Source organism: Amia ocellicauda, chromosome 4 (assembly GCF_036373705.1).
Source record: "Amia ocellicauda isolate fAmiCal2 chromosome 4, fAmiCal2.hap1, whole genome shotgun sequence".
In the NCBI taxonomy this organism is placed as follows: domain Eukaryota; kingdom Metazoa; phylum Chordata; class Actinopteri; order Amiiformes; family Amiidae; genus Amia; species Amia ocellicauda.
Window position 1 is genome coordinate 42,844,997 of NC_089853.1, and position 22,955 is coordinate 42,867,951.

General features: G+C 39.3%; 1 protein-coding gene across 2 annotated transcripts; it reads left to right on the forward strand.

Annotated features, from left to right (window-relative positions):
- Positions 1–779: 779 nt before the first annotated feature.
- On the forward strand, positions 780–11,519 carry ythdf1 (YTH N6-methyladenosine RNA binding protein F1). 2 transcript variants are annotated; one of them, XM_066702378.1, is made up of 7 exons: positions 780–1,133; positions 1,497–1,521; positions 3,088–3,167; positions 4,886–4,900; positions 5,485–7,137; positions 8,209–8,253; positions 8,645–11,519. In XM_066702378.1, the coding sequence occupies exons 1-7, from the start codon at positions 1,107–1,109 to the stop codon at positions 8,669–8,671; spliced, it is 1,872 nt and encodes a 623-aa protein (XP_066558475.1). In that variant the 5' UTR covers positions 780–1,106; the 3' UTR covers positions 8,672–11,519. The 2 variants fall into 2 exon arrangements, with proteins under 2 accessions (XP_066558475.1, XP_066558476.1); XM_066702379.1 differs by lacking the exon at positions 4,886–4,900.
- The last annotated feature ends 11,436 nt before the right edge of the window (positions 11,520–22,955 follow it).

A 22,955-nucleotide genomic window follows, 5' to 3' on the forward strand; every position in this document is an offset into this window, starting at 1 on the left:
TAAGGTCTTTCTAAACTGGAATCCAATCACTGCAGTTCCCCAGTTGAAATAATATTCCTGTCCCCATATTATAATATTCACTAGATTTTCCTCTATATAGACGAGAGACCACATTCCTATCTATACTGTTGATTGAAGACAGGAACTGTATAATTGCATAATTAACAGAGATACCGGAATGAAGGAAACATGTGACTCTTAGGTGGCACTGGGATTCCGGAAAGCCATCATTAAAGATCTGCACGTCAATGTCTCATCAGTGATTGAAATGCAAGTTACGAAACCAGTGAAGTTGCATGAATCTGTACTGACTGTTATATTGGGAAATTCAAATACCAGATCAAAGTCCTCTTCATAAGCATTTGTGGTCGAGTTTGATAAGTTACTTTAAAAAAGACCCCAGTTCATTTAAGTCAGATATGTTTGAGTGTAAAATGAAAACAAAATCGACCACACTAGGGTAATAAAAAACCACGCTGTCCAATAAGGCACCATGCAACGTGTTTCAGCGACGTCAGGTTAATAGAGCCTCAACGTAGAGAAACACATGTCTAATTGAAATAATACAATGATAAAGCTGATTTGATTAGAGCAGACTATAACCCCAAAAGCCTAAAATGATCAATAACATGCACAACATATCTTTCCATTTGTATCGTTTTTAAGAGCGCTTCCGGGAAGTGTGGCCCCGCCCCCGCATCGTCTCTCCCAGCGCCGACGCGGCCACACCCCCAAGACACCGGCGTCGGTGACGTCAATCCCCTTCGCTGAGACCCCGGATGGAGCAGCCATTGGGGGAAGTGGACTGGGCTGCACAATAACTGAGTCGGCTTGTTGGAGTGAAACAGCAGGAGGAATTAACTGAGAAAGAAAAGAGAGAGAGAGAGAGAGAGAGAGGGAAAAAAAAAAGAAAGACTGGAGATCCGAGAATAGCTAGGCAGCCCCCGAGCCGGAATAAAGTGAGCCGGACCGGCCTGGAGAGGGAAAACAGTGAATCTGGGAAGTTGGGGGGACGCGCTCTGGGAAACAGAGAGAAGAAAAACACGGGGAAAGAAAAAGACACTGACTAAGGCTCCGCTCGGATCCAGGGGCTGGCTTCATGAATTATGTCTGCTACAAGCATTGACCCTCAGGTAGGCAGGGCTGGATATGCCGGATCGGGTCCTCTTTTTAAGGCCTTACGCCTGCGAGGGAAGGCAGCTCGCATCCCTGCCCGGGAGAGCGCCGGGACGGGGCTTCGTGCTCGCTGTAACCACGGCGCTAGTCTGACATGTTTTTTTTTTTAGGATCGTGTTTCTTTTACCCCCTCGGTCCTGTGGATGTTGTAATGTGGCTGACAATGGGAACGCACAGTTACCCAGGAGGGAGTGTTGTGGTCTTTAGCCAGGGCTCTTCAACTCAGTCACTGCACACAACCCTCTAATGTTTTTGTGTTTTATGTAATTGATTTGTTTTTGTTGTTTTTTTGCATGTGATCGCTTTCAATGGCATCGCAGAGAGCCAAAGGACAAGAAACTAAAGGTGAGTAAACTGCGCTGCGATCAACGTCGACGAAAATCGCATTTCCAGCACTTAGATTGGGTTATTATCCAACATAATTATATATATTGTGTCCCTCGACATCACTGTCAGCCAAACCTCTCATGGCTCTCCTGACAATCGCACAGTGTGGGCCATTAGCAAGAGCCACGAATCGCCCGATCCTACACACTTCTTCATGCCAGGTCTGTGCTGGTTGTCGTCTGAAGGCCTGACACCCGTCTTTCATGCCTCCCAGAAAGATCCCGTTTACTGTATTGCATTTCCAACCTGGTCACTTGATAGGTTTCCACTTCCTGTACACTTGTAATCGCTCAGAGATGCTGTAGTTACAGACGTGCATTCACATCCCTACATCCAGGGCCTGATCCCACTCGCTCCCTTTCCACAACATAAAGTAGATTCAAATCTAGGTTTGGCCACCAAAGAGCAATAATGACCATTTAACCAGACTTGGCAAGTATTTGCATTTTGTTCGATTTCAGTGTGGGGAAAAAAGGGTGAGCCTTCCTATCTTAAATATGTACAGTACATACTTCCAGTCCTGAGGCACCCACCATTTGAATGTCAGGGAAGTTTTAAAAGATTAAGGAGACCTCCAATATTTCATAACTTGTCCCTGCTGTGCTTTAGACTACAGTTTCTAAATGTCCTGTGTGTATTTTCACCACTGATGACTAAACACACAAATATTCCAAATATGTGCAATATATTTTAGGCTCTGAACTGGCCAATTATGGGAACTGTAATGGGATCTTTATATGCATGTAACCTAAACAGTGTCCATTTCCTTACAGTATGTGGGTTGTTCTTCCCCTTTGTAATGCTGTTTAAGAAAGTTCTTGTACGTTCATGTTATAAAACATGTACTTCTGCTGTTTGACTGCATGGAGATAAGCCTCCCAGAAGTGCTCTGACACTGCCATTAATCAGTGTTTTTCAGATTGTGGTGTTTAATTAAATGATTTATAACAGCTACAAGTTGTTACTGTAACCACTTGCCTTACATAGAAATGCATCTCCTTTTGCTGCTCATTGGCCTCGGAAACCGAATAGAAATATCATTGTCAAAGTCTAAATAATACTTTTATTTTTTAGTAAATGTTGCATCCTTATTTTACACAGTACTTACTTGCAAGTTAAGTTCCAAACTTCTGATTTAACACTGACTTGCTTATCTACTCAAACACACAAGTGCCTAATCTTCTGATTACGGGTAATCTGAGCATGTAGTAGAAAACTTCAGTGTCATTCCTAACTCAGTCTAGTGTTTTGGTGAGTCATGTTTTCTGTGAATTGGACATGCTGTACTGAGGACATGATTCATTTCCAGGTATAATACAGATGTTGGTTGAGTTTCTTTTGGAAATGTTTAATAAAACCCCCAACTGCACGCCACAGGTGAAATACAGTAGCCAATGATGCGGCTCTTCTGATACGAAAGGAATGCTGTGCAATGATTGTGACTTCGATGAGGCTTTGTTTGTAGCACTGTCTTGTTAAATGTGTAATTTTGCATATTGAAGTTTGTGTGCTTCTCTTTTCCAGTGCAAAATGGTTCACTTCATCAAAAGGACACAGTTCATGACAATGATTTTGAACCATACCTCACTAGTCAGTCTAATCAGGTAAGTATTTCTCAGATCTGTGATCAATAGCCTCAGTGGCTGTATTGACTAAAACTTAATCAAACACTTAAAACAGGAGTTAATTAACATAATTGGCAATACATTAATAAATGTGGTTTTAAGTGTCAATAACTTGGTGTTTTCCGCTGTATTAATCTACCCTGTGTACAAAACAAACTAAGACTGATAGAGATTTTAGGGCTTTCATAAGTAATCAAGCTGCTTGTATGTGAGAAATAACCAGATGGGCTTGTCTGGGTGAGAAACTGAATTGGAAACTAATGACTGGGGGTAAAGGGTTAAGTGAAAGGGGATTTTCTTTTGGAATAAATGTGTAAGGTGTAAATTTACCAAATATGGATTAGAAAGTTGTGCCTGGTTCCTGGATGCCACAGACTGATCCAATCACAGCAATTGACCTGCGCTTCTCAGATAAACCAAAGATTTAGAAGGATACAGTTGGATGGTCAGTTTAAGCCGTCGCCCATCGATGTTACTGCACCACAGACTTGGAATTTGGGATTTTAAAAATCATTCTGATCAAGAAACATTGAGGCTTTTTCTCATAGGTAACATATCACAATGTGAAGAACAAATTGTGCATAGTGGCTCCTGTTGCAGCACTCTAGCTTTCAATAGTTATTTCCTTGGTTAATAGATAGGCCTATTGGTAAAAGAGTACTGCCATCTGAGCATTGATTATCGTTGGGGAATGGCTAATGAAATATTTACTTTAAAACATTGCAGGGTCAGATCATAGTGATGCTCTTGAGTATCTTGCAAGAGATATTATTGATGTACACTTAATGTTTTATGTGTATATATAGTGTGTATGTATACATGTGTATCTTTATATCCACACACACACATTATATTTGATAGTTTCTCAACAACAGTATTTTTACTTTTTACAATTTGGAGACTGTTAGACTCAAAGCAAATACACCTTTTCCCCAAAATGTGTTGTTTTAATGTTATTTAAACCTATGTATTTGACATGGGGAGGTGGCTTTTTTCAGAATCTCTCGGAGTGAATTATATATTCTTCAGTGTCATATATTGACTTTTGACTGATATTTTCTTTTAAAGTCACTGATGCATGGCATATGCCTGTATAGTATGCACGTGCATGGATCACTGCATTAGAAAAGGTCCAAAAAATGAAAACAAAATATGTCTGATGTCAATTATCTTGACCTTATTTTCTAAGAAATGGCAGCCTTCCAGAAAAATGCCATCCTTTGCCCCAGATTTGGTAGAATGGACTGTCTTGGATTGTGTTTGTGTGGGAGTTAAACTGTGTGTGTGTGTGTGGAGGGGAGGGGAGGGGGGGGGATATTCCATTTTAGGTGATAACGCATCTGGGTGTGTGTCTTTAAAAAAATTGTAGGTCTTTAAGAAAATAATAATTCCAAAAAATCTTATTGTAGTCATTGCCCTCTATTTCTTCACACTTATTTTAAAGTTGTATGCAGCAGTTAAAATGGAAATCAAGAATGTTGCATGTTGTCCTGGGTGAATCTACTTTTAAGTGCGTTTGTGTTTTATACTACGTCTCATCGTCAAGGTAATTATTACAAAATAGTCTTTAGAGTCAACTTCCAGAGTCAACACAGCGATAGAAAATAAAATGAAAATTGTGATGTCCATGTAATGATGTTTTTTTTTTTTTGTTTGTTTGTTTGTTTTTCGTTTTGTTTTTTGTTTGTGTGTTCAAGATGAATTATTTTAAGGTAATATTTCCTTTTGAGTGTTTGAAGTTGCTATAAATCCCACAGATTTAATTTGTACTCTTCATTCTGACTCAACTATAACAAATATTCTCTAGATAGGCCCTGTGAGTTGAAATATTTAAAGAAAAACATAGAACCAAGGTTTTCAATCTTTGCAATGCTAATTACTGTACAATTGCTAGCCATATATAATCTATTGATGATGTATGTGTTGTGTGTGTGTGTGTGTGTGTATGTATATATACATATATGAAATGAAGGTAATATAAAACTAGACTTCATTTAATTGTTTTATATGTTACAAAGATGCTGTACTAATATGTGTTTCTGTGGAAAAGATGGTGTCAGTGTATAGGATGTATAAATGAAGCACATGTGGGCTAAAAGAATTACAGAGGGACAAATCTTTACCTTTAGGGAAAGCCCAGAGGTAAGAGACGCAGAGAACGCAGAAATTAAAGATCTTTATTACATACATACATAAATATGGCCTTTGTCATTTTTAGCTGCCCCAAATATGTTTTTGCTGATTTGATATTCATGTTTTGTCAAGTAACAGTGTCCTTTCTTTTTGTTTTGCACAGAACAACAGTTATCCATCCATGACCGACCCATATTTGTCCAGCTACTATGCCCCTTCCATCGGATTCCCCTATCCCCTCAGCGAAGCGCCCTGGTCTACAGGTGGTGACCCCCCAATCCCTTACTTGACAACCTACGGACAGCTGAGCAATGGCGACCATCATTTTATGCACGATACTGTTTTCGGTCAACCCGGGGGACTTGGGAGCAATATCTACCAGCACAGGTTTAACTTTTTCCCTGAAAACCCGGCCTTTTCAGCCTGGGGAACCAGTGGGTCTCAGGGACAGCAGACTCAGAGCTCAGCCTATGGAGGCAGTTACAGTTATCCGCCCAGCTCCCTGGGGGGGACTTTAGTGGACGGGCAAACAGGATTTCACAACGACACTTTAAACAAAGCGCCGGGCATGAACAGCATCGAGCAGGGCATGGTGGGACTGAAGATCGGGGGCGATATGGCGGGCTCCGCTGTGAAAACGGTGGGCTCTGTCATCAACAGCACGGGCATCAGTAGCGCGGTGACGGGGAACGGCAACGCCACCATCGGCATGCCCCCCCCCAAGCCCACCTCTTGGGCAGCCATTGCCAGCAAACCGGCCAAGCCACAACCAAAAATAAAGGCTAAGCCCGGCGTGCCAATTGCAGGTGGCGCTTTGCCCCCACCGCCCATCAAACACAACATGGATATTGGTACCTGGGACAACAAAGGTCCTGTGACAAAGGTCCCGCCTCCGCAGCAGCAGCAGCAGCAGCAGCAGCAGCAGCAGCAGCAGCAGCACCATCATCAGCCACATCCTCATCCGCATCAACATCCCCATCAGCATCAGCAGCATCAACAGCAGCAGCAGGTCCTGTCCCCTCAGATGGCTGCCCACCAGCTGCACCAACAGATGCAGCCCCATGCCATGCAGCCCCAGCAGCAGCCCCCCCTGCCGCAGTACCAGAACCACAACCACAACCAGAACCAGCCGCCCCAAAACCGCTGGGTGGCCCCCCGCAACCGCAATCCGGGCTATGGCGGCCAGGGCAGCAGCACTGACAGCACCTCCTCGAGCAACGCCTCCTCGGGCGCCCCAGGCCCCGGCGCGGAATCGCACCCTGTGCTGGAGAAGCTGCGCGCCGCCCACAGCTACAACCCGCGGGACTTCGACTGGAACGTGAAGAACGCCCGCGTGTTCATCATCAAGAGCTACTCGGAGGACGACATCCACCGCTCCATCAAGTACTCCATCTGGTGCAGCACAGAGCACGGCAACAAGCGCCTGGACAACGCCTTCCGCACCATGAACGGCAAGGGCCCCGTCTACCTGCTGTTCAGCGTCAACGGCAGTGGACACTTCTGCGGCGTGGCCGAGATGCGCTCCCCGGTGGATTATGGCACGAGCGCAGGCGTCTGGTCGCAGGACAAGTGGAAGGGCAAATTTGACGTCAAGTGGCTCTTTGTCAAAGACGTGCCCAACAGCCAACTCCGGCACATCCGCCTGGAGAACAATGACAACAAGCCAGTGACGAATTCTCGAGACACGCAGGAGGTGCCCTTGGAGAAAGCCAAGCAAGTGCTTAAAATTATTGCGACTTACAAGCATACCACCTCAATCTTTGATGACTTTTCACATTATGAAAAAAGGCAGGAGGAAGAGGAGGTTGTTCGCAAGGTAATTACTGTCGCTGGGCCCTGCTTGGACTGGGTCTCTGTGAATTAGTGTTGACCGAATTACATTAGTCATTGCTAGGATTTTAGCTTTAAAGCTGTTTTGCATTCATTTTTATAGTTATGCATGGATTTGTGTAAATATAATGGAATATCACTTTAGGATTCTTAAAAAAATAATATATACCCTTTGCCCAAAATTTGATTAAACAAGTATATGTATGAAGTGTTCTAGAATGTCTTTGGAACTGTAAGTAAATCTGAGCAATCTGAGTCTAATCTCATGTGTGTAACAGTTAAGCATGGCCCTACTTTCACTCACAGCATTAAGAGCTTGGGTACAGTAAAAAAGCAGAGGAGCTGCAGGGCTCCAGGACTAGGAATTGGCACCCTTTCCTAAATTGAATGCAGAAATGCCAAGGTTTTGAGCAGAATAGATTTTAAGTCATCTGTTCAATGAACACTTGTATTCAATGGTTCAAAAAAGACCTCCACTTGTCAGAAGTTGTGAATTTTGACTGCTCTTCAGTAAGGGAATGAATGAAAATTTTAGTATGGGGGTCAATTAAAATGACTTTTATTCATTAAAATTACCTCTCTTCCAGAAGTGTATTGTTTTATAAAGTTTTAATTTGTGGAAACAGTGCTGGACAGCTTTATCTGTGGCCGTATAGGTTTCCAACACAAGTGGTACCAAAAAACACATTTGAAAATCATGACTGGATGAAATTCTACCAAGTACTTTTTGCTTAACTTCTTTCGTAACCTCTAAGTGGCATGAATACCCCAAGACTTTAGAGGGAAATATTGTAAATTTGGTATTAAGCCATTCCAGTATATTTCGGAAGAAGTATGAAATGGTATAGTCTTGATTATGTATTTTCAGAATTTTGATTGATGTCACCAAATATTTGTAATGTCTTTGTATTGTAAAGCAAGAGAGGGTCATCCTTCTGTATTGGCACTAGAAAATGTGATATTTTAATATGTCAGGGCTTTTCACTGTAGTTTCAGTTAGGGATCTGTGCAATGTGTTCAATCGCCGTTACTGAGCCCTTTTGCTCTTCATTGATAGAACTTTGAGCCGCCTCCGATCCAGAGCCGGTCAAGATTGGACCAGGTACAGTATCCGTCCTGTCACTTACTGGGGGGAAGGTTGGTCTGAAGAAGACATAGTGGGTACTGGAAATAGATATAATGATCTTATACTGTTAGGTGTGTTAAACTGTATGTGTATGAATGTATAGGGCTTATAGAAACTGTCAAAGCTGTGTGTGTTCTGTGTTATATTTTACAAAATGGAAAATTTTAATTCCGATACGAAGTGAGGAAGGGGACAATTTAATGCCATACATTATAGGTGCTATTGAGTTGAGTAAACATGCTTTATTTTAAGTCTAAATTTCTTATCCCAGGTTGTGCAGATTGCCTAAAAAGATTCCTTACTGACTCCTACTTTGTTCCTGTCGCAAGTTTCTTAACCTCTTCTCTTGTGTTTGTTTGTATTCTAGGAACGCCAAAATCGAAGTAAACAATAGAAGAATATATTCATGGCTTGATCTACGGTTTTACCAGGACTGATATTTGATTTAACAGATAAAAAAATAATAATAATAAAGTAACTGTTTTCTATTTAATTCTGGTGATGTCAGCCAGCATCGAGACTTAAGCTTTTCTGCTCCAATGTTACCTTCTTGTGCAGGGAAAATAAGCCGTTTCATGTATCTGTAGGTGCAGCTTTTCTTTTCTATCTTTCTTGATTCAGGCTGGTCGCAATATCTGTCCCTTTTCCCTTTTATTCATTCTAATTGGGGTGAGCATCTATAATTAATCTCGCCAGTTTCTGTCTTCAGGAAACCGAAGTGTAGTACTCTCCTCGTCCACTAGGAGCAGCGCTGTCAGGTCTACCAGGGTGCTGCACTCGAGCAGGGCCACAGTCTCGTCATAGGAAGGCATCCGCAGGTATAGAGAGCCAGAAGCGCTGCAGTTTTATTGTACACCTAGCTTTCAGTTATTTGCATATACAACGTTTTTATCCTGACTTGTTACCGTCTTGACAACTGAAGTCAATTCAAAACCGATTTCCTTTCCTTGAGCCTTAATATTACTGTTAAGTCATGATTGTAACGTCTAATAATTGAAGCGAAATTTAGTTGTCTATTGATGATACCACTACATCAGGGAAAAGTATTTCACGCAGACCGCTCGGCGCCCGAGGGCGGCACATTTGGTATCTCCGCTCTGTTGGATGACAGACTGCCACATTTGGTTGAGGGTTGTTCAGAATCTGAGATCCAGTGATTGTTTCCAGCTTTTGTTCAATGATGTTGTAGCCTATATTGTTCAATTAGTCCCATCTGAAGCTCTGTTGTTCACGTGTTTAATCCAGTCTGAAAATGTAGCATTTACAGCTTATTAAAAATTAGAAGTTTTGCTGATTTTTTTTTTATTTTTATTTTTTTATTTTTTTTTATTTTTTTTAATTAGAATGATGTGATATTTAAATTGCAAAATATTTGAGTGAAATCATTTATAACTTTTTGAAATCTCCTGTCACCTCTTAACCTTTACATACTATATATATATATATATATATATATATATATATATATATATATATATATATATATATATATACAGTATCTTTATTTTTTATTGTTTTCATTTGTCTTCAGTAATGCTAAGCTTTAATGTAGGAGCATATAGTGATGGATAAAGGCTCAAAAGTGTAACCTGAAATGTTACTGATTTGCTGTCAAGAGAGGAGGAGAGGGGGGAAAAAGGAGGAAATATGGTTTTTGTGTGTGATATCTTGGGAAAATGATATTTGTTATTATATGTTTTTTGTGGAATGAGGGAACCATTAATTTATAAAATAAAATAATGGCTGCTGACTGGATTTCTACAGCCAAAGACAAAAGTATTCGCCCTCCTGCGTCAGCTATGCAATAAAAGGATTATGCATTGTAATTAAAGTCAAAATCACTTTCTTATATTCACTGTAAAGGAAAATATATTTCAAAAATCGTCTAAATGTGATGTATTTATAATCATTCATGGCAAAATGTTTTCACATGCTTCTGTTCAGAATTAATCTGAATTAATACGTTTGGAATGGTTGTCTGGTTTTGTTTTTAGAACAATTTCCTCTTTTTGTTTGAAGCAAAACCATTTTCACTGCATCCAAATGGCCGAGTCTCCTGCGCTCTGTGAGGACTTCCTTCAGATACAAGCATAGCATTGCAGCGTGTTGTGGGTCAGATTGCAGAAAGCGGTCTTAACTTTGATGCTTTTGTGTTTTGGAAGGTCTGTTTTGACTTGCCTGTGTGCCCTGGTTTGTAACTTTGGTCAGATGTGAAGCTAAGCCTGGGAAGCTCTTGACTACTAGGGGCAGTCCTACTCTGTAGCATCTTGGTGTTTTGCTGCAGTGAAACATCCTTTGCAAACGTAAAAGACGTTAGTGACACTATGCCTGATGGGTATTATGAATGGTTCCAGTTGGAATGCAATACATCTTGGGTATGTGCTTTGGAAATGTTTTTGTACTTATCAGAAATGTAAATGTCATAGACCTTATCATGCATGTCATTGTGTTTGAGAAGAGCCTCCATTGGTTTTGTTTAGTTATCCTACTTTTCTCTTCTATATTCTGATATATAAATGTCTGTGCGTATGTTTGATAGCCATTAATCTAAAGCCTTCCACCACTTGTCAATCTGACTTTTAATTGGTCACCTACAAACTCTCCTTTGTGCTTTATTGTATCACAGTGTATTTTTCTCCTACCTTCTGTGTGCTGTCTGTCTTGTGTTGAACATCAGATGTTTTCGATTGGGCATTTGGGAATGTGATTAGTTCTGATATTCATTGAGTCTTGAAGGTACACCCTAATATATTGTGAATTATTTTGCCTAGGCATGTTATAATATTTGCCATGTAACTCTAAACATGTATCATCTATAATCTGTTTTTCCTTTCATTTGAATATAAGAATGTGATGCTGAGCTTTCACTACACAACATCTTTGTGTTGCAAAGTACATGTGGGAAAATGAATACTTTTGTATGACTGTATAAGCATGAAACAGTGCTGATGCCTGTTGCTTTAGTACTCAGAATAACATGCACGTGTTTAATGTTAGAGGATCTTTGCTACTTTAGGAAGCCGCTAATTACCTATTTCTAAAACTATTTACACGAAAGGACCTCAATTAAGAAAAGAAAAAAAAAAGATAACTATAAACTTATCATTTAGACTTGTATTTAGACCATTTTAGTTATGTCTATGGATATTGCCTGTAAGGTAAAACCAAACAATATTGGGATTTTTTTCTTCTTTCCTTTAGGAGAATACAAGCCTTAATAAACAGTATCTATTTAGCAAGCACCATGTTCATTGTTTCTTTCTCTGTATCCTCTCATATTTGTTTATTTTCCTGTATTCCTTGCATTTTGAAGTTCTACATAAAACACTTTTGTTAAAACACGTATTTCAGACCGGAACTCCATGCCATGAAACCCAGCTGGCAAGTCCTGTATTCATACAGGTTCTGGTTAATCAGACTGACTTGTCTCCCACTGACAAAGAACTACACTTTGAGAACCTATCAGGATATTAAGGGTTATGAAATAATCCTTTGTGCTCAGTTTTAAACTAAAGCTGTCCCTACCTAGAGATGCCTTAGCACCAGTGTTTGATCATTCATTATCCTACAAAGTTCTACATATGTGTTTTGAAAGATGTATGTTACATTTCAATATTATTACCTGCATCTCTTTGATGATGAACAAGCAGAGGAATATGATGTAATCCTCAGACGACAGTAGGACATGCTCACTTGTTTTATCATTTCGAAAAAGATGCATTTCATTCAAATAATTTTAGTCTGGTGTAGTCTTCTGCATAATACATGCCTTTTTTTTTTTTAAACTGTCCTAGTAGTCTATATGTCCCCAAAAAAACTCATCTGAATTTTAGAAGTCCTAATTACACCAATCGAAGTCTGGACCTGAATTACATTGTTTTAAAAGCTAAAGATCTTAATGGCAATTAAAGGCTATAATCCCTACAGCCAGAAAATTAAACCAGTGCATCACTGACCACTGCGAGTACAGTGATCCCTCTAGATATGTGAATTCGAGTTATGGGATTTATAAATGGACGTTCAAGAAGGAGAATCAATTACAAAATGGGTTTTTCCATCCTTTTTTTACAGACGTCCATTCCAGAGTGCAGGGTTATGCTTACTGGGACAGCATTCTTCTCATTTACTTTCATTTAAAGTGCATACATAAACTGGCACAATTAATGCATCTAGTTTAGCTAATTTAAATAAGTTTGAATATAAAATTGCAATGTACGACTAATTGCCCAACATAGAAACATAATTGGGCAAAAAGGAGACAAAATGTTAGACCCAAACACAAAGTGCATGAACAAGCATCTAAATTAAATCAATGTGAAATGAATTCAAAATTAAAATGTATGTCGTATTGTCCGAAATGCAAAACCCCGTTTGATCGTCTGAGCGCATCAGAGTCGCGTCTGAAAGGCCAGCGCTCGCCCACACGCCGGTCATGCGCAGTGTGGATGTGCAAGAGCAGCAGCTGCGCCTCTGGATCCTGCTCGACAAAGCTGGCGTGACGACTGACCGACTGACCTTGAACGTTTTAAGTGGCTTTTTTATAGTGCTATCTATCTGTTCATGGGATACATATTCACTGAATATGATGTTGTAACTGTATAAATAAAGTATTGACTGACAAATCTTCCTTTTTGTTACCCTAAGTGGAATAGAGGTGTCTAAAGTGCGGTGTCCGCCGAGTTGCGCGATTCCCGCCGACGCGAAGAGTCCCGCACGCAGCCCTCGCGTATGTCGAGGGAGGGCCGTATTCTCGTGGTTCTTGCCCCCAGCTGCCCCATGTTTTGTTGTTGTTGTTTAAGCACGTTATTATTTTGAAAAATAATGTATTTAAACTGATTTGTTCCATGTCTAATTAGTATTCGTTTATTCGTGTCTACCATACATATGGTGGCTTTGCTAAATACGCCATGTAATGGCCTGCGTTCATTTCAGGGCATATCCCGCGAATGTGCACAGCAAATCAAAGTGCATTCGAGTGAGTGGACACACGCACACACACACACACACACGCACACACACACACACACACGCACACACGCACACACACACACACGCACACACACACACACGCACACGCACACACACACACACACACACACACACGCACACACACACACACACACACGCACACACACACGCACACACGCACACACACACACACGCACACACACACACACACACACACACACACGCACACACACACACACACACACGCACACACACACGCACACACGCACACACACACACACACACACACACACACACGCACACACACACGCACACACACACACACACGCACGCACGCACACACACGCACACGCACACGCACGCACGCACACACGCACACACACACGCACGCACACACGCACACACACACACACGCACGCACACACACGGACTCCCGCCGCTAGAGGGAGCTGCAGACTCACAATTGCCAACGGGAGTCTTGAACCTTTTCATCCAACATCGCCGGAGCTGCCGTGAGCGTCACCCTCTGCCTGTAACGCTTGATCATCCTGTGATGGCATTGCTACTGCGCTACGCACACGCTACACACACGCTACGCACACGCTACACACTCGCTCTGCGGCAGTGCTGTGAGTGCGCCGCGCTGGGTGAGGATGCGCAGTGCGGGCCGCGCTGTCCGAGGTGCTGAAGCGTCAGTGACCTGCGCTGCTGTGATTTATTTGGAGGTTAATGGCAGGTACTGAATGAACGGCATACATACGGGGTTTCAGGACTGGTTTATCTGATTTGGGATTGATTGTATCCGTGCAGATCACAGTTCAGTGCCACTAGCATCAGAATCCAGAACAAGTCACCCACAAAGCGCCGTCTTAGACAGCAGGTTGTGATGTAGAAATGCACTGCAGTCGCCATGTTAAGAGTTTATTTCAAAACTTTTTTTTTTTGTGTGCAAGATATACGTTATACATACTGGAATCGTCATGTTATGCAAATTCCATATTGTGTTGTGTATGTACTTTACTCGTGTTGTGATCAAGTGCGTTATCAATAAGAAATTAAAAAAAAGTCACTTGTCGGGAACGGCGCATGCGCTCCTGCCCTTGCCTGATCCATGTGGCATTTGGATTTGTTGAAAGAAACGGATCTATACAAGGTATTTATTTGCTAATCGGTTATTTTAAAAATAGACTTAATACATCTCAATACTTCGGGGTAGTATTAAAGTAAAATGAATGTTTGATTTTAAATTCAAGACTTGATACTTTGGGAATGTTTTCTAACGAGTCTGAAAGTAGAGAGAATCATATTGGTGTATTAATGAAGCTACAGAAACTACCTCAACGAACTAAATAATTTTTTTCTTAACATAGTCTGCAACGAAACGAACTAGTACTTAATTATTTAAAAACAAACATTAAAATGTAGTCCATATTAGCACATTGCAGTCCTTATTCATCGTTTTTTTCTCTTTTAAGTGTATACCATAAATAGTTGGTTTAACTTCATCAAAGCTGGGCCTCAGACGGCTATAATACATTACAAATAAATGTTTTAACATTGTATCAAAGATATATTCACATGCTGTTTTATTGAAGGTACATGTGTGCCGGTGTGTGTTTGTGTAATCAAAGACCAAGTAGATTCAGCCATGATGAGGCTGCAGTTTATTGAGTTCATTTGTAATGTCATACACTTATAGACAGGATATAATATATGTTTTTGTTTGTTTACATGAAATATCATATCGGCAGGGTTCACACATTAAGTGCAGTTTTATCGTCAGGCAAGTATAAGTGACCTTAATTGCCAAACTCATTTAAGTAAACCAATGCATCATGTGATATACCCGATTATTCCTAACCTCTGCTGATTTGTTGTTCATGCCCCCAATTGTTACATAACACTCGGTAGTTTCCAAGTGACATAGATAAACCTGTATAGGTACGTTTAGGAGAAGTCCAAGGTCCACCCCAGTGGTATATGCTTCTCTAATTGAAGCTGCTTTGTAATGGAGGAGGTGGCTTTACCTCGATATTGTTAACTCCTTGATGAAAGAGTGTCTCTCCCGAGCATTCACCGAGTATATAAGCACAATCAGTTGAGCATTGTGATGCTTGTATCTACGTATAGGTATACAGACATTGTTACATTGATAGATACGTTAGCTGAAATAAAATGTAGAATTTGAAGAGCCTCCTCCTGTCGGTCGTGTCCACGTCTCCAAGGCTGAAGTGATGCAGCGGATGATCCACAGGGGGAAATAAGGAGGTTTGGTAACTATAGTAAATAGGGTAATCTATCGATGAAACACCATCCCATTGGATTTACTGTTAAAATGCATAACAGCAGTTACGTTTCTAAGAGGATTTTGGCAGTAGGCTATGTGTTCCCTCCTCGGGTGGAATTGAAACATCAAAAGTCACATTTGTATCATTTCCTATGGCATTAACAAGCTTTATCATTTAATTGTAATAGATGCTGATCAGTTTCGGGTTGTGTGTTTTAGTTTGGCTTCTGTTCTGTAAATGTCTTCATCAGTCCTTTAAGTTTGATGCGGTGAAACAAAGAGCCAGAGGTGACACTATACAATCTGCTCTCTGTTTTGCCAAAGCCTTGTCAAGGGTTACAGGGCAAAACCTGCTCATAAGGTATGTTGGCATCTTCCTGGTGTAAATGTATCTCCTGCCAGCCTTGCCATGCCCAGAACTAATCAAGGTGCCATCTGCTCCCTGTGCAAAACAAGGGCACATGACGCTACATGATGTATATTGAATCTAATTTAAGGTCAGATTTTTGAGGGGATACTTTTGGACCTCTTACCATCGTTCTCATTCTGAGGCCAAAAAAAAAAGTTTAACAATTGGTGTAAAGCTATGACAACTAGAAAGGGAACTATAATCATAGTAATAAAAGCACATGAACGAATGTTTTTAATTTATATTTTTATTTAACTCATGGAAGTACAGTCATTCAGAACATTAAAAATAAATAAAATAATCAACCTTGATGTTATTTGTTATCTGCTAAATTGTTAAAATCATGTCACGTCTACATACATGTTCCTGTACACAATGTACTACACACTCTAAATTGGCCTACATTAGACTGATGCTTACCTTTAGTGAAAAGTACCAAACATGAAATATGCTTAGGCTTTACTACAGACGAGATATCATACATTGAAATCTGAAAAATCATTCTACATTGTAAATGGGGGGAAATGTATAATGGTAACACTTTCAGTACGCTTCGGGTTTAGTACATCTTCCCTCACAAATGCTCACAAACGTTTTCCTCCTTTTCTAAGGAACTGTTTGCCAGTTCAGTAACTTGAAATTATTTTACTGCTTCTTTCTTTTTGAAGACAAATATTCGAAACCACTACAAACAGATTAAACAATATTTTTTAGAGTATTTTTTGAATCTGTGAATTGTGCTTATATACCCGCCTGGCCGGCATCAGTCACCTATAGGTGAAGGCTTTGCGCAATAATACGCAGTGCATGTTGTGCCGGTTTTATCCTTGTTTTTCGTATCAGTTTTTATATTGAAATGTACAGAAAGCCACCTAAATACGTCAGCTGACATAAAGGACAATATTTATCCGAAAAGGTTGTTATTTATAGTAATACGAGTTTTTGGTACAGAATGTTCATTAACTACATTATAACAATAAAGTGACGTTACAGTAACGCCAACGTAAGTTACATTTATTTAATGACTCTGTAGTTGAAAGATAATACTTCCTAACCCCTCATTTGTCTGTTAATATAAGGAAAATAAAAAGATCATCGAAGTGAAATCTTTTAGAATGAAAAATACAGATGTGTTAGAATTGCATAGGTATGGGACACATCTGGAGCAACTAGGAATACCTTTTTGAAGGAACTGAATTGTGTGCTTTTGGACAACTTTAAGTCGCCTTGGATAAGGGCTTCTGCTAAGAAATAAATCATAAAAGCATCACAACCTATCACATATGAACTGACCGTAAGTGCATCAGCATTCATTTGTGTATTATAGTCTATTAGAAGTGTTTTGGTAGTTTTAGTGAAAAAGATTGAAACTATGTATTATTGTGAACAACAGCTGAAACAAACAAAACAAAACAACTCCCCAGAGGCCTGCAGAAGTATTGTAGTGATATTAGGGGAATGTCTTGGCAGGTGTAGTTTCGCCTGCAATGCATCACTTCTTTATAGGCGACCGGAGCCACCTTGCCATAATGGCGTGTGCCCTTCTTTTTGTATGAGATTGGTAGCCCTTAAAACAAAATAAAAAGTATTTTGACATCATAAGTCAATCATCATTTATTCGTCCTCGAACATCACGTTCTTTAAAGCAAGAGGACCATCCTAACAGTTGGAAAGGAGAATAAAATCTAAACACTTAAGGTTAAACAATTTAATCTTATTGTTTCATATTTCGCTATGAAATACAGTTCACATTGAGCTGTAGATTCATAATCAAAATAAACCACATGCTTAGCTATAGTATCGTACCTATAGGTTTTTAGTGTATGATCAGTATGTATGTATGTGTGTATATATATATATATATATATATATATATATATATATATGAGCGTGTGTATATTTATCTATCTCTATAAAAGTATTTTTATTCAGTGGATCATATCTAACTAACGTACATAACACCGCACCGTGCAGATATTGAGTGAATTTCTCCAGAGTCATACCAGAAACAGATTTGCAATTAGACTAAACATGAAATAGTGTGTTGATAATATTAGTTTTTTTGTTTTTCACATTGCAATTTGAAATTGACCTTTCATTATTTGCTAATTTCATGCACTGCGACAGGTGGCGCTGTTTTAATATAAAATGCAGCAGATGTTGCTTTCAACATTATGGAGCCTTCGCTTTGAACTGCAATGCATTTCAATTAACGACATAGCCTATTTACAGAGGATTGTGTAAGATCCGCAGTGATTTTACACAATGGGTCGACATAACGAAGAATAAACCCCCAAATATTGTTGTTGGCAATATCTAATCACTTGAAACAGAACGCATTATTACCCGGCGAAAATGCATCTGGGAACATTACCTGGTTTAAAATGATATGAGATGTAATTAAACACTCATTTACATTATATGCGTATAAATATGCAACCGCGGAAGCGAACGAAGATTAATATTCACATGCATAATTGGCAAAGAAGACCAGAGACCAAATATGAACTTACAAATGTTGTCACCATTAAGAGTCTTAAGTGTATTGCTCATCAAGAATAATCATTATGTAATTCAATTATTCATAACGGATAATTACTACTATATTGCCTACATTGTTAACTTTAAGGCCTGTGTTCATACACAACATACACGATTTTAATTCAAAATGTCCTGAATTGTGCTCCATTTTATATTGCATGACTCTTTTTAACCCGCTAGTCTACGAATGTATTTATGCAACTTTTATTTTACCGGACAAGGTCCTTGTATTGTGGAGAGACTGGGAGCAATATATTGTGCGTCCTAATTAACCTCTTAATGACTAGTCATACCAATTCACTTAATAGAGCATAAAAAGGAGAATATAGGAATATGACAAGGGCCTAAATAAAAACCGCATCCCAAGCGTCTTTTCATGGCATTTGGGCATATCTTATACGTTACATCAACATATAGTAACCACTAAAACCTTACAATGGTGTCTCATTTTCACCTTTACTTTAAACGACGGAACATATAGGCCTGTGTATAGAGTCTGCATGACTCTGCAACCGCTACAACTGATTTTTAAATACCGATTTAGTTTTGATCCATATACACGCACTGCACAGTTCATTCTGAGAGACCTTAGTGATGCAACTGTGTCAAACTCAATCTGTACATCTGAATCAGAAATGCAAAGCAGACACACGCGTGTGACCAGAAGTCCAGACACCAATGCACACAATTAGTGTCAATGGCATTATGGCGTTAGATTAAGCGGAGCAGACAAATGCAACCTAAACCCGAACCGAACCGGGACTCTATAGGAAAACTGATCTGAAGACCGACTACATATTGAGGCTTGTCAGCATCAACCAAGGCTGGCATTGCGTTTTCAGGTCTCACTCGATTATAAAATGCAGTTTGACGATCCCTGTTTGAAGTTTGGAGGTTCCTCTCTTGGCATTCACCGCGTGCCTTAATTGTATGGACATTAAATCAAGGTCCGCTGTGAACACGCAGAGCCGGCAACCCTGTATGACACCCCCCACCCCACCCCCATCTCCCCAAAAAGACCACCTATGCTGTCAGGCAGGACGTCCAAGAAGTGACCGAGGGGCACCTGCGCTCTGCAGAGACGCCTGCTTTCGGATACACCTCCGTCCCACTCACTTCACACAGGATGCCTGCGTTCAATATATACCCCTCGTTACACAGAGCAGCTCTTTGGCTGCAAAAGTCAAAATAGCACAAAATCGCACAAAAAAGCCGCAAATGCAGTAAGTTTGCCCATGTCTTACGCACTCACACTCGTATATGCACACTGCAGATATTACTTTTACAATATTGTGGCATCCCGTTTGGCTCTGATACCGCCACACGATTTTTTTTTTTTTTTTTTTTTTTAAATTTTGAAACCATTATCGTATCACTGACACCTTAAAATAAAAGCAGCCCTATACAGTAAATCCACAGAGGTTAGCCGTGTCCTAAATACAGAGGACAGTTCAAATAAAGCACAACGATTATTGCCTTCCAACGGTAGAGCAGGGCACCAGTAGGCTATGCATTTTACAATTTAAGATACCATTTATGTAAGAGGTGCTCTCGTTGGGTTCCCTTCTTCAAACCACAGCTCGTTACCGTCGTTTTCCTCTTCCACGAAAGCAACCCAGAACTGGGATTTTTTTTTTTAATCACCCTTTGTCTCTTTTTTGTTTTAAACCCCGTTATTACAGTATAGCAATATGATGTGGCTGGAGATTTACCCATCCCATTGTATGCCTTCCGTAGCAGTGAACAACTGCAGCTTCTCTCCTCGTCCATTGCAAACGCCCTCCTTAGGCTCGTCTGGGATGCACTGTTACATTGGCTTTGGTGTTGTTGGTTTGGTTGTTGTTCTGTTTGCAGGCTGAGTTACGGTATAGCAGGGAAAAAAGGCAGGCGAGCTCTCGTTATCTTCGGTTATTTCACACCCTTCCCTCGTCAGTTTGGAAAACCGGACGCTCCTGTTCATCTGCTGGCGTCTTAAAGCATCCTCCGTGTGCCCCCCGTATCCTCTGCCTCCCTCCGCCAATGTCTATAAGAGGACTGGGACATGTCCCTTTCAATTTATCCCTTTTTTATCTTGATCGTCCTAGGCAGCAGTTTTTTGGTCCAGCCCTGGGTTTTTTTCAGCTCATCTGATCCAGTCTAGAGGATTAGAGCTCCTTGTTTCCATCCCAGACACTCTCAACCCATCTGCTGATTGGGTTCAGCACAAGAGGATTACATTGGGACCTGATGACGTCATGGCCAGGGCCCAAGTTCTCCCCCATTAACCAAATCCTCATCAGCAAGATGTCCTTGAAACCATAGGGGCTGACATTCTGCAGAACGCATGACATTATTATTATATATATACCGTATATTCATGCATAGAGAAACGGATCATTCCTTTCAATTTTTACATCCCTCCTCCAGCCATTTTACTCCCTGCAAAAGGCGTGTTAACAACATATCGATTTTTTTAAACCCTCTTTATTAAGATAAAAATCTTTGTGCTCCCCTTAAATATATATGCATAATCCCCTTTACCGGGATTCATAGTATGCATACAAGACCTCTTAAACACTAACAATATCAGTGAAAAACATAAATAGCTATAATAGATTTAAAGACGGAGTGTGTATAGTTAATGGTAAATGTAAAATGCTGATGTAATACTTTACTTAAAAAAGGCAGATTCTTCGTTTACCAAAGCACATATACAGTTATAAACCACCATTATATACCATTATATACATTTATTTAATATTGCATGAAAATAATTTGAAACATAGGTATAATTGGCAGTGGAGGTTTAATATATATATATATATATATATATATATATATATATATATATATATATATATATATATATATATATATATATGCTACCTTGAGCTTTTAATTGCTAGTATCAGAGCTACATTTGAGAAATAAATCCAGAAGGCGTTGGCACATTTTCTCTGTTGTACTGATTGCTTAGCAGGATATACTTTGGCTGGTATTAATAGTTGCAGTATAAAATGATACACATATTTTCCTAAGTTATTTGTGGACTTTATTCTTTTGAGAATTTTCAGTTTTAAACAATCCTCTATTAAATGCATTTTCTCTTGTAATGTATATATAAGAGTGAGCTATGCTACATTTTGGTATGTACATTCGCTTTACAGTCTGTTTTCTCTTTTAGCTGCTGTGAAAACGCAGGCTTTCGACTGCGTACTGTTTACAGATGTGGAAAATAAATATGATTATGGTCTAAAATTCAGATCTGAGCACTCATATGATATAGTTATAAAAAGGAACAAATAAAGCGAATCTTAATATATTAAATAATCTAAAGCTTTTTATGAGGAGCTTCAATTGATCAAAATGCATGTAACGTATATCTTATAGTTTTTTTAACGTATTTATTTTTTTAATGCTGTAGAGCTAATACATGTATTTTGTGTAAAGGGGGGTTCTAAGATATTACATATTTACAAATATATTAATATATACATAACACACACATATACTGTATATAAATAAACGAAATAAGTGGGTGATTATTTGTTTCGAAAAAATAAAGATGAGGAAGATACAATATGCTATTTTCTACAAGCTGGATAATTTGAATTCTACTCCAAATAAGACGTTTCGAAAGTTTTTACATTCTGATAAATAATTGTCATTTATTAATATTCCATTGCAAAACCTCCCCAGTTGTGTTTTGAAATAAAATGTAAGAATTCCACCCTTCATTGAAATATCTATCCATCTATCTACACTTAATTTCTGTGGAGGGGGCGGGGGTGTGGGGGTCGCTGCTAGGTGCATGGCACTGTGTAATGAAGTACTTCCAGATCGCTGTCCATGGTATTGAACAAGCACTTTCAAAGTATTTCCCTGCCCCCCCCACTTTTTTAAATATTAGTCAACATAATATAGAGACGTATCCACAGCAATGGAGTCAAAATTAGTAACAACTAAGCTCCCCGAAGCAATATACTTGTCTACAGTCTGATAAAATATAAGTTTAGGATACGCCCATGGATACATTAATACCTTTAAAAAGTAACACGTTGCACTGTTTTAATTATACAATTTAATACCAGAATAAATATCGATTTTAGATTAAAACATTATGATATACTTATAAATATTGACTTTTTGACTATCTTAAACTAGAAAATAAGTGGAATGATATATACACTAGGTATACAACTGTAAGTAATTGAACAGCATGCTGAGTATGGTTACCAATATGCATTCAGGCTAAGCAGATTGGTAATGAAACACATCAACAACATACATTATTTATCACATGATATTGTTTGATTTTACCGAACATACCTGTGGTGCTACACTTTTTATAGTGTATTTATTAGTTGCATGTGATTTAGTGTCAGAAATTATTACATCTTAAATAAGTATTAAATATAAATATATATATATATATATATATATATATATATATATATATATATATATATATAGAATACCCTTAAACCACGTCGT

What these genes read in the sequence shown, in the direction of transcription:
- ythdf1 (XM_066702378.1), top strand. Translation starts at nt 1,107, where the DNA reads ATGTCTGCTACAAGCATTGACCCTCAG. An exon ending in CTACAAGCATTGACCCTCAG is followed by an intron (nt 1,134 to 1,496) that starts GTAGGCAGGGCT and finishes ATGGCATCGCAG; the next exon opens with AGAGCCAAAGGACAAGAAAC. An exon ending in AAGAGGAGGTTGTTCGCAAG is followed by an intron (nt 7,138 to 8,208) that starts GTAATTACTGTC and finishes CTTCATTGATAG; the next exon opens with AACTTTGAGCCGCCTCCGAT.